General features: G+C 33.9%; 1 protein-coding gene across 1 annotated transcript in view; it reads right to left on the bottom strand.

The window, feature by feature from the left end:
- Positions 1–10618, bottom strand: part of LOC121410573 (ubiquitin carboxyl-terminal hydrolase 19-like) — a 37541-nt gene extending 26923 nt beyond the window's left edge. Inside the window, exons 1-6 of the mRNA XM_041602749.1 lie at positions 10156–10618; positions 4856–4999; positions 2920–3050; positions 1575–1757; positions 1157–1263; positions 400–471 (exon numbers count right to left, since the gene is read on the bottom strand). Coding sequence (XP_041458683.1) covers positions 400–471; positions 1157–1263; positions 1575–1757; positions 2920–3050; positions 4856–4999; positions 10156–10180 — 662 coding nt within the window. The 5' untranslated portion in view covers positions 10181–10618. The remainder of the gene's footprint in view (positions 1–399; positions 472–1156; positions 1264–1574; positions 1758–2919; positions 3051–4855; positions 5000–10155) is intronic.
- Between the last annotated feature and the right edge of the window lie 2424 nt (positions 10619–13042).

Here is a 13042-nt window from a genome sequence, read left to right as displayed (position 1 = left end):
ATCATGTGACCTGAAACTCAGGCAGGATGTTCAGTAATACTTGATTACTCTTATGATCAAGTTTCATGTACTAGGTCCATATACTTTATAAGTAATGATAATTCAAAAACTTAACCTTCGGTTAAGATTTCAATGCATAAGTGGTGCCTACAGTCTCGCTCTGCTATGCAGGCGAGACAAAAATGGGCCCCTTGATCAAGCTCATAGATTCAAAGCATGCTGAGAACTAGTTAATAACACTTACCCAGGATGATCCCCATCCAGCGCTGTGCACATGCACATAAATATAATCATCCATGATACGTGCAAATCAAATTGTATTAGCTGGTTTATATGGTCGACTATGATAAAGTATCATTGTAATAATCATCATTGTTAATATCAACTCTAATTTCATACCATGGTCTGATTCTCCAACAAAATAAGGTATCTGATGTACTCCCATGATTCAATTGGAGAAACTGGTTGTCACTGAAAGAAATACACATTAAAATATTATATCATTGAGAAATGAACAGATAATATTTTTCTATTCTAGTTTGTACCATACAATACCATTTATAAAATGAATTTTAAATATCACTTAAACATTTTTATTATCAAGATTCTACTAGAGGTAGTACAAATTTGCAAATCTATTGAGACTAGAAGAAATCCACAAAGTCTCCAAGAATGTCCACTTATCCCACAACTGCAACCAACTTTGCCCAACTTTATATTATTTAAATGCAAACAATATCTGCTTTGTCCAGTAGTTCTGTCTAAAACCATGCCATGATTGATTTAAACTTGTTCATCATGAAATGCCTTCAATCTCACAATATGCATGTATTCTCAATTAGACTTAACTATTCCACTACCACATTATTTTTTTTCTAGTCCAGTGTAGCAAACAAATAAAGAAACACATACAAAATTTAAAGTTACAATTTGCAAACAACCAGAAATATATGGCAGTGCCGATACATGATGCAACGATATCATTACTTTATAATTCAATAAAGTCAAGCAAGATAAGTGAGAAATCCTGCTCAGCAATATTTCTCATTAATTGATTAAAGGTTAGAAATTTTATAACAAAGGAATTTGGTTCTTTCCATTCTTCAAAAGACAAATTTTCAACATTCATATTTATGACAGGATAGGTGATTCTTACTTAGTCTTGAATTTGATGCATATTTCATTTTCTGAAAAAGAGACACTGACAGAATCCCGCTTGATCTTCTTCACATACATATGAAGGTAAATAACTTTCAAGTCTTGCTGTGGATTTAAATGAAAGACAAATTGCATGAGAACATTAAAAAAAATTGTAGAATAAATTGAGAGTAAATTAGAATCATGAACGTTTTTTTTTCTAAAAAAATGCATACTACATGTATGTGAACATCCATGACAATTACATGGAGAAACAAATATCTTCAAACATTTATCTTAGAGACAAAAAAAAATACACTCTGATTTTCATTACAATGTAAAATTTTCTGGATAATACACTGAATTTATAATATATTCTAATATTTGTAAAGAAATGATATGGTATTTAAGACTTACAAAAAAACAAAAACACATACCCTCTGAAAGAAATTATGCTTGACATGGTTGACTAAATACTCCTCTTCAGCATCTTTCTCTTCATCCATTTGCATGCCACCTTCTCCATCTCTAACAACTGATGACCCTTCTGTTTGTATTCCATTCTCATTTGTTACATTAGGGATACCTTCCTCTTGTATTTCTTTTGTGAAAGCACAATCCTACAAATGGAAAAAAAAAAGAAAGATTTGAAGTTGTGAAACTGGAATCATTGTCTCTAAGAACCTATTAGTATTACATGGCAAGAAACTTGCAAGTTCTTTTAGAGTACTAAAGTTGTCATTGAATCATTGGACAAAATATTTAAATAATTCAACATCCGTCATAGAAGTTATTGTTGAATCATATTCAAATCCTTTGTCTTTGATGAAAGAAATTACATGTTTTAACAGCACCTTTGATATTCAATAAAAGAAAGAGACAGACTGACAAAGAGAAATCGTTGGAAAACATGTAAATTATATGAACCTGCACATTTTCACATAACTCTTCAGGGACCTTAAATAATTGAGCCTAGTCCAGCCTTCAACTCAGTGGAGCTGAACATGATGGGTGCTACATGCAATCACAAGTACTTTTGAATCTATTGGAAAAATCATTACACCTTTCCATAATTTAACAAACTACAGAGATCCACTGCTTGGCTACAGAGTTAAAGGGGTACTCCAGGCTGAAAATAATATGATTTGAACAGATTAAGAAAAATAAGACAAACAAAACACTAAAAATTTGGTTAAAATTGGACAAGGAATCACAAAGTTATGGTTTAAAGCTTTGCATTATTCTGGTAAAACAATTCTAGGCATGTCTTCATGAATATTCAATGAGCAAACTGATGATGTCATATCCCCACTTTTTCTTTAGTATTATATTATTCAAAATAAGATTTATTGATATCTTTTCTTTCAAGAACCAAAAATATTTGAATAACAACTGATTAAGTGCACTAGATATTCATTGCTGCAACTAACATGTATTTCATTACAAGAGAGGCATGTCAATCACATATGTATATAAAAAAAATGAAACAATTATGATTTCATGTTATGACATTTATAAGAAAAGGGAAAGTGGGGATGTGCCACCTTCAGCCCATCTAATGAATATTCATGACAACATGCATACACTGTATTTAATGTTTTTCACAATACATTGCTTAACTTTAAAATTCCATAACTTCGCTATTGAAATTTTCAGCATTTTACTCTGGGAATTTTACTCTATTCATTTAGATATAGATATTTTCAGCCTGGAGCATCCCTTTAACTTTGATGGTGTTTGTGCCTGTTACTTTAAAGATACAATATTCAAAATATGACTTACTCCTAATCGTTTCCATTCTTTGAATTTCTCTTTCTTTGGCAGATGAACAATGAGTACTCCATCTTTCACTTTAACACTAGCAGATGACTTGACAACTAGGTGCTGAAGTGAACAGACCCATTTAATGCCATCTATATATGTAGGTTTAAAAGAAACAACAAAAATGTACTGCAATGAAGGTAATAATAATCAAGCATTACCTTTGTCATAGTAGAAGTATAAATCTCCAAAATAGTTTTATTTCTAAAAACTAGAATTATCACTGAAGGTGATTAATATCCTCGCCCTACACCATGACCATGGCACCAGTTTGCAAAACCTGGAGAAAATATGTCTTGCCCATCTTTACCCAAAGACCAATGTATGAGCAAAATACCATGAGAAATGGTTGAAAACTGATAAAATAGTTTGAACTACAAGATTTGTACCCAATTTTAGATATACATGTATAATTTGTAACATTACCATGGCTAAGCGATTTCGACACATGCAAAAATATGTCCTGAACATCTTTACCCAAAGACCAATGTGTGAGCCAAAGTTCATGAGAATTGGTTGAAAACTGATCAAGTAGTTTGAACCAATAGATTTTTACCCAATTTGGGGCATATATTATGTTGTTACTATGGCAACATAATTTCCAACACATACAAAAATGTGTCTTGCACATCTTTACCTCAAAACCAATGTGTGAGCCAAATTTCATGAGAATTGGTAAAAAATTGAGAAAGTAGTTCGATGCGCAATATTTGCACCTAATTTTAGGAATTTTATGTACCATGAAAACATAATTTTCAACATGTTCGAAAGCTATGCCTTGCACATCTTTACCCCAAGACCAATTATAAGACAACTGCTTAAAAATAGAGAAAGTCATTCATTGCCCAAGATTTGTACCTCATTTTTGGCATTTTATGCCATTACCATGGCAATGCAATTTACAACATGTACGAAAATGTGTCTTGCACATCTTTATCCCAAGACCAAAGTGTGGTCCAAATTTCAAGATTATTGGTTGAAAATTGAGAAAGTAGTTCGATGCACAAGATTTGCAACGAACCGACCGACTATACACTGATTCCTACATGTATATAGCCCCTTCAAACTTTGTTTGGCGGGGTTATAAAAATCCCTGTTTAATTCACAATTCCCAATCTTCAATTACAATTCTTTTGTGATAATTATATACATATACATAGCATAAACTGCGTCTATCATAGGTAGGTACTGCATAAATATTATTTTTGAATGAACGCCTCAAATGCCATACAACAACAATGTATACCATAACTGTCACTTCGCAAAGGTTTTAATAAGATTAGCTCTAACACATAATTTACATAGAATCTTAATTTGTTTAATAATTTTTTTCTTTTGCTGTTTATATCTGTATCTTTCTTGAAGTCAAAGAAATTTTACCTTGGAAAACTGGGACATGAATTGAATTCAGTATCTTGAATTCATTGATTTTGTATTGAAAAAGCGGTATAAGTGTTTTAGAACATCATAATGCTATGCCTATGACATTGAAGATGGTAATTTTAAATTTCAAACATATGCATGAAAGTATTAATGATTCATTCAAAGTTAAGTTTGCATGAAATAAATAGCAGGTTCATGACCAAACTGTTGTCACGAAAAAAATACATACTCTTGGATAACATGTAATTGTTAAAAGAAAAAGAAAAGTAACTGATTGCAATGGTTTATCACAGTTGAAAGTCCATGTAAATTTTTCCTTCATTTTTGGTATAAACTTAGACTGTACATGTATAAGCTCTTCTTTTAAAAGGGAACCCAACAAAAATAAAAATTTCTTGTCTGATTTCTTTCAAACTTTTACAGTTCTGTATAATTAATTTTTCTCCTTTCCAACACATTTTATGACCAAGGCTGGATTTCCCTTTAAAGCTAATTTTAAATCATTTACACGTACCTTTGAAATATACACAGCAAACACAGATCTTGCTACTATCATTGAGCTCCAATTCAATGTCATCCTTCTTGATATCTTCTCCATTCACATTAAATTCAACGTAAATATCTTCATCTGTCTGCCTCCATTCATATTCAAATTTTACTGCAAATGAAAAAGGGAAAAGTGTATTTTACAGTGAATTACAAACCAAAAATCTTATCCACAAAATTAATATTGTTGCTGTAGATTCAAAGGCCATGCTGAAGGACTGAGTGATGGGATACTAAATTTGGACTAGTCCACCCAAACAAAAAGTTGATTTGAATAAAAAGAGAAAAATCCAACAAGCATAATGTGAAAATTTCATCAAAATAGGCTGTAAAATAAGAAAATTATGACATTTTAAATTTTCGCTTAATTTCACATAACAGTTATGCACTTCATGGTCGGTATGCAAATGAGGAGACTACATGTATGACGCCATCCATTTGTTATTTCTTTTGTATTTTATTACATTAAATATGAAATGTATTCTAATTTTCTCCTCACTGTCAAGTGATACAACGATTAATTCCTCCCTGAACATGTGGAAATAGCATTGTCGAATACTAGTATATGATTTAGTCAAGTTGGTCCTTATTTTCAAATCTATAAAAAATTAAATATTGTGTAATTCAAGCAATAAAATCAAAAGAAATAGTGAGTGATGGACATCATCAGCTGACTCACCTAGTTGTGCATATCACCGTTTTGTGACAAATAAGCAAAAGTTGTTTGAAGGTTTGCATGGTGGCATGTACAATTGCTGATGTGGTTTACGGTACACCATGTGGAGTGTTATAGAAACAGTAGATAGAAGAAGAGAAGAAGTGGATAGGCGAGAAAGTGGAGATTTGAGAATAGAGTATTCTTTCTTTGGCACACATCACATTTAGATCTTAATCTACTTGTAGATATGACATGTATTGGATCACTGAACATTTTCAATCACAGAAAATAAAAATACCTCCCGGTAGTACATGTAAATACAGTATCAGTTGTAGTCTCCAACTACATGTACCTTGTCTGTGCCAAGTCTATGCAACACACAACAATACCCGCTCCAAAGACTAAATCAACATTATTCTTATGAAAATACAGGAAAATCTGCCCAAAAAGGTCTATAGACACAGTGACCAAAACCTGTGATTGTTTGACAGGACAAGGCCGTGTTACATTTGGTGACCAAGTTATAACGGCTGCAAGAACAAAGGCTATTTAATGTTAATCTTTATTTAAATCCAGGCTTTTGAATTATATTTACAGGAGAAGTCCTTTATTTCCATAGTACATGAAGAATAGATTGCCCAAAGGCAAAGGCATTCTAAAATTGTTCTTTAAAACAGCATTTTGTAACATCGCTTTCGAAGGTACGTCATAACGAAGCAGTTCAAGGGTCAAGGCTATTGTATTTGTGTTGTTTACAAATGGAGCGAGGGATATACACGAGATCGGTCTGGTAAGAAACCTCTCATTTTTCATGTTCATAGTGAAATTATTTTTATACCTTCATAAACATTAGGCATATGAAGGTTCATAGATAAATAAAATAGATAAAACCAATTTCACCCTCTACAGTAAATATGGATTTCCTAGGGGAATCCATCCGGGTGTATAGGTCTCGCTCATGAATGTATGGGAAGGGTTTCAAGGCTACATGTACGTGATGAAAAAGTACAGTCCGACCTCTCTTATCCGGATACGTTGGGACCAGCACCAATCTAGATTAGGGATTTATCCGGATCTGGGAGACACAAAATCAAATATACGCAGCTGCGCTGCCGGTTGCCTCCCCAGGCCAATGGAGGTAGCTACACTATTGTAGTGAGCGTACAGACAGTATTCACTGCAGTATCATTGCAAATTTAATATAGGCAGTGTTTTTACGGAAATGAAATCGATCGATGGCCAAAACTCTTGGATAATTTACCTGCTAAAATATACATCGAGCATACCTCGAAAGAAAGAGAATGACTCAATGAAACCAAGATTTACAATTAGATCATCGCGGCGGGTATCGCAGCTAAGCAATGTCAGCCATTGTTACACTGACTGTAGGCTCAAACATGATAGATAGTGCTGTCCGTATTGAGGTCTAACGTTAGCTAGCGAGACACGTGTTGTTATTCCCGCAAAGCAAAAAGAGAAACGTGATGAAATGTTTGCGCTGCACCCTGATTTACTAGAAATAATCATGCCCAAGTTCTTTGGGTGGGATAATTTCATGAAAATAATTTTTCTGTAGGTTGACTATATTGGGAAATATATGTAATCAAAGTGAGATTACGTACATGTATAGGATTGAGTTTAGATTGAAATCTCATTTCCTCACATACTAGATTGAATAAAAATCTCGGCAAGTGTGCGTCCGTATAATAGAGAGATCCGGATAAGGGGAGGCCGGATAAGAGAGGTCGGACTGTATATACGTAAAAAAATATTTCAAAAAATCATAACAGCCCTCATGGCCAATTTTTACCCCTCTATAGCTAGGAGCCTCCTGGCTAGGCCAAATGCGGTTCGGTGTACAAGTTAGTATAGCATATCGAACTGATGCTAGCGTGAGTGGCTTTTTCATAGAAATGCCGTTTGTTTTTTTTGTCCTACCCAGTAGTACATGATAGGGGGTCCTAAAGGCTAAAGCTACGCACCACTCATCGCGCAAGCAGTTTTTAATGGCAAATGCACACTCTGTGTGTTGAACTGTGACTGCAGCGTGATGAACGATTCCTATTCTTTTTTTTCTACAGACGCTGCAGTAAATCTCTAAATGCATAGAAAACCCAAATCATTTGGAATTTTTGAGTTATATTCACTTTAATTTCATATTATTCTATTATGATATGAAAACATTTTAGAAATTGAGGCACAGGAAATACTATTTTTTGCATGATAAATCAAGTTTTAAGACCCCTTCTACATCGGGGAGCAAAATCAAGAGTTCGGAAAACACGGCAGGATTTTCGTATTTAATTAGTGAGTTTTGTGATATTTTCTTCTTGGTTAATGATCTTTTGCACCGGCTTACTGCAACCATCCTGCCTGTAGGGAATACATGTAGGCAGGGTGCTACATAACTTTTTAGAGGCAAGTAAATTTTTAAACAGTTGGAATATACTTGCCCAAAAATCTATTTCACTTGCCCGCAAAAAATCCTTTAAAAAAGTTTGACCTCTTCAAAAAAAAGTTCTGCGGTTTTATACACTATTGACCTTTTTCTCTCTTTTGACATGAACTGATCTTCCTCGTTATTGCATTCGTTTTCCAAAGTGATTTTATCTTGTCTGCCATGACCAAAACTGTGGTCAATATACATGTATCATATCATATCGACCCTAATTTTGGCTACTCTACTGTGAGAATTTTGCTTGCCGAATTAGGGCATGTAGTTTAGGTCTTTTAACTTCAAAACACTTGCCTGACTCTAACTTTTACTTGCCCTGGACAATCAGGCAAGTACTTATGTAGCACCCTGCATGTAGGACTATCGTATGCTAATGCTGTACAGAGCATACACTTTAAAAATCATTAAAATATCACTTTTGTGACCAAAATTACTATTTTCCTTACAGACTTTATACCGTTGCAATTTATTTTCCATATGTACATGTAACTTGGGAATAATTTTTGTATTCACCAGATCGCTCGAAAACTTGAATTTTGGGCATATTTTTGTGTACGCCCTCTATTGGTGGAATGTACGGTAATATGGCAAGAAAATTTTAATTTTTCAATCTCTATTTCTAATTCAGAAAAAATAATTTAAAAAATTAGATTTACATAAGAGCAAAGTTATATGATGAATAGCTGTAATGAAAACTGACAATGTAAGAAAATCAAGTATTTGTCCCATAGAAAAGAAAAAATAAGCCAAACATTGCCACCCTTATTTTGCCACACATGGAGATGTAAGTAACTGAGAACAAGGTTTACACTATAACCTAACCCAGGAAGCTTTGGAATGTTTGCCACAAATTAGTGACAGATAATTTGTTCAAATATTAAAATTAGCATAGTTTTTATCGTTTTGTAAACAAAGTGCATAGCTTTAATGTATACAGGGTCTAGCTAACCATAAGTCTTCAAGACAGTAACTCCTCTTAGACTTAGTTACTTAAAGGTCAAGTCCACCTCAGAAAAATGTTTATTTGAATGAATAGAGAAAAATCAGACAAGCACAATGCTGAAAATTTCATCAAAATCGGATGTAAAATAAGTTATGACATTTCAAAGTTTCATTTATTTTTAACAAAATAGTTATATGAACGAGCCAGTTACATCCAAATAAGAGAGTGGATGATGTCACTCACTCATCATTTTCTTTCATTTTTTATTGTTTGAATTATACAAATTTTCACTTTGTACGAATTTGATGATTAGGACCTCCTTGCCTGAAGCACAAATGTTAAAATAATGGAATTTCACGTGTTCAGGGAGGAATGAAACTTCATTTCACATGACAATGATGAGAAAATCAAAATATTTCACATTTCATATAATAAAATACAAAAGAAATAGTGAGTGGTGTCATCAGTCCCCTCATTTCCATACCGACCGAGATGTGCATATATAAACTGTTTTGTGAAATGAAGTGAAACTTTAGAATGTCATAATCTTCTTATTTTACATCTGATTTTGATGAAATTTTCAGTGTTATGCTTGTTGAATTTTTCTCTTTTTATTCAAATTAAGTTTTTGTTGGGGTGGACTTGCCCTTTAATTCGCCTGGCTTGAAATTGAACACCAGTAGCAGTACCGTACCTAGACAGCTGGCAGCCGTCTGTTTCGAGGAGTTTTTTAACATTTTTTAAATTTCTCCTCGTACACAGACGGCTCGCTATCGTGCAGCCACCATTAGGGGACTTGCAATGCAAAATCCCCCCGTCGGGGCTTTTCAATTTTTGTCTTTAATGAATAAAAATTTCGAAAATTATAGTGACCAGAGTGCAAATTTATATTCCCTCTTGGCATCAATTGCCAAAAAACAGAGAAAAATGAAGTTAAAAGGAACAAAAACAGTGACTTACCTCGGCTGTCGCGCAAATTCACTTCCCCGTTTTATGCGATCTTAAGTACATAAACATATGGCCATTGAGTCCCCTGTACAGATCGCGCTAGAACTTCGGTCTCTGTATTTGGTGAGTGAAGCCAACGAAGTTCAGCTGAACAACCAACAAAACAGAGACCGAAGGTTTTGGTCTATACCGTACCATATTTTCATAGAAAAAAAAGAAGCATCAAACTAGAGAAAAATACAGATACACTACAAGATACAGTACCATCATCAACATCTGTAGCTCCCATGATTGATGATTCTAACAAATCTTTGATGTGATTATTCGATAGAACTTGTTGATCGAGTAGTATCACGAAGTTAAAAAATATACACGCTAAGCTGCTAAGACAGAAGCCCCAGGCCAGAGGAAGTAACGGTGATTCGGAAGAGTCTACCGGGCTTGTGCTGGTGCACTTTTTATGAGGATACCGTTCAGCTCACTCAACAAGTCTCGCTCACTAATCAGCATGGATAGGTTGTAACACTAACAACACCGGGAACAACCGGGGCGGGGAAACAGCCAAGTCCGATTATGACCACCAAATAGGAGGAAAATAAGAAGTTAGACTGCGTCCGGACATAAGAACTTAAAGAGTCACGAAATAAACCAGAATTTAGTCCGTCAGAGAAAGATCTCGATTAACCCTGCGTCATTCATTCATTCCGACATTTCGGGAATTATCAAGACCACTGTCAAATGTTCACCACAGATGGCGACATAGTAGAGATTCAGCTCGAGATCCGGGAATAGTTCAGTTCATTTATTTCTTCCTTTCACAAAAACATTCATGGTAGTTACAAAACAAATGATAATAACATAAATAGCGAGATAAAAATTGGATTGTCAGCGTATAAACATACATGGAGGTTGTTACATAAATGATATCATTTACATTACATGGTGACGGAGACAAAAGTTACAAAAAAATTTCACATTTTTGAAAGAAAGCAGAGGAATGAAACCTTTGAACAAAATAGCTTGTGTCGAAACAGAAAAATCAAAGAAACAGATCAACAAAAGTTTTAGAAAAATCAGACAAACAATGAGAAAGTTTTGAGCATTTGAATATTGCAATCACTAATGCTATGGAGATCCTCCTATTTGCAATGCGACAAGGATGTGTGATGTCACATGTGAACAACTTTCCCTTTGATGGGCTCAGGGATGGACTATAACGGCCCTCAAAATGTCTCGTTTTGCTTTTTCTTATGGTGAAACAAACTTTTTATCCATGATGTATTCTTTGAAAATCTGTATTACATGCCCTCCTATTAGAAAGACCACCCGATGATGATCTACTGATAGATGTGATAAAAGAGGCAGTTTAAGTGAAATATATCAAAGAAATCATGGGGAGACTTGTTAACAAGTGACATCACACATCTTTGTCGCATAGCCAATTTGAGGATCTCCATAGCATTAGTGATCCCAATTTTCAAATGCTCATAATTTTTTCATTATTTGTCCGATTTTTCTCAAAATTTTGTTGATCTGTTTCTTTGATTTTTCTGTTTTCACACACTACCTTGTTCCAAACGTTTCATTCTCCTTTAAAAAGCTCGATACATGCAAGGTGCAATTAGGATGCGATATAAATGTGTATAGATAATTACATACTTTGAATAAGCTAGACTACACTTCTGTTTCTGTTTCTAAATCTATATAATAGAAAGAAAAGGAAAGAAGGAGATACAGACAAATTAGCAAAAGAAGGAAAGAGTGAGGATATATATGAATTTATATACAGAATGAAAAGACATAAGGAACGATAAGAGAGGGATTATGAAACGAGGAATAAGGGTTAAAGGGGAAGTTCACCCTGACAAAAAGTTTATTGTAAAAATAGCAGAAAAAATAATAAAAAATATTGCCGAAGGTTTGAGAAAAATTCATCATGTAATTAAAATGTTATTAGAATTTCAATTATTTGATTTGTGACGTCATATGCGAGCAGAATTCCTACACTAGCGAATGGTAAAAAATCAATGAAATGTCATTTTCTCAAAAAATTGAAAATGGTTTTCACTGTACTTTTTGTATATCAATAGACAAATCACTTTCACACCCGATCATGAATAGAAAACAAAATTAAGTCATCAGGAACCATACCAAATTTGAAATTCATGCATTTTATATTACATAACACATGGGGCAGCTGCTCGTTTATGACGTCACAAATTCAAAACTTTGAACTCTAATAACTTTCTTATTCTTTAACGGATTTTCCTCAAACCTTCACTAATAGTTTTTACTATTTTTTCTGCTATTTTTACAACACAGTTTTCTTCAGGGTGAACTTCCCCTTTAATATACACGGAAGAAAATTTGTTGAGACGGCAAAGAGAGAGAGAATTATACAGGGCCATTAGGGGAGGTGTATACTGTATAAGGCAGTTTATAAGATAAACGCCAAAAGAGGCGATAAAAAAAGAGGTGTACAACAAAAACAACAAACAAAGGATTATAATTTCTATTTTACACTAATATTTTGAAGAGTTTCAGCATATTCTTTCAGCAAATGTAATTTCAACATACGTTCAAAGACCGACACACGGAGTTACTTCAATGCATGGGAAGTGCGTTCCAAAACTTGGGACCAGTATAACGGATAATATAAAAAGAGCAAAGGTAGTTCTTATATACCCGTGGTATATGAAGAGCAGCTGCTTGTCTTGTGTTATGATTATGAATTTGACAATTTTTAATGAATAGTTGAGCCAATGCATTTGGGAGAGTAGGCCTACCATTTTCAAAATCATACATGATTGAGCCTAACTGCAAAAGATAGATATCCTCTATCTTCAACAGTTTATTACTGTGAAACAATACATAAGTATGAGCACGATAACTAGCATGAAAAACAATTCAAATTGCCCTTTTCTGTGCAATGATTATCTTTTGTAATTGTGTTCTCTGTGACTTGCCCCATGCCAACACTAAACTATTATAGAATAAAGAATAAGCAAAGTTTCTTTTGGTACAAAAGAACGCAATTTATAGATAACACCACTATTTTTTATATGACATATACATACACTGTTGCAATGAGACACCCAGGTCAACTTTTCATCACTTGTAATCCAAGGAACTTAGTGGATCTTACCCTCAT

This window comes from Lytechinus variegatus, chromosome 3, assembly GCF_018143015.1.
Source record: "Lytechinus variegatus isolate NC3 chromosome 3, Lvar_3.0, whole genome shotgun sequence".
NCBI classification, from domain to species: domain Eukaryota; kingdom Metazoa; phylum Echinodermata; class Echinoidea; order Temnopleuroida; family Toxopneustidae; genus Lytechinus; species Lytechinus variegatus.
Note: the sequence above shows the minus strand (reverse complement) of the source record. Positions and strands in the feature narration are given on the sequence as shown.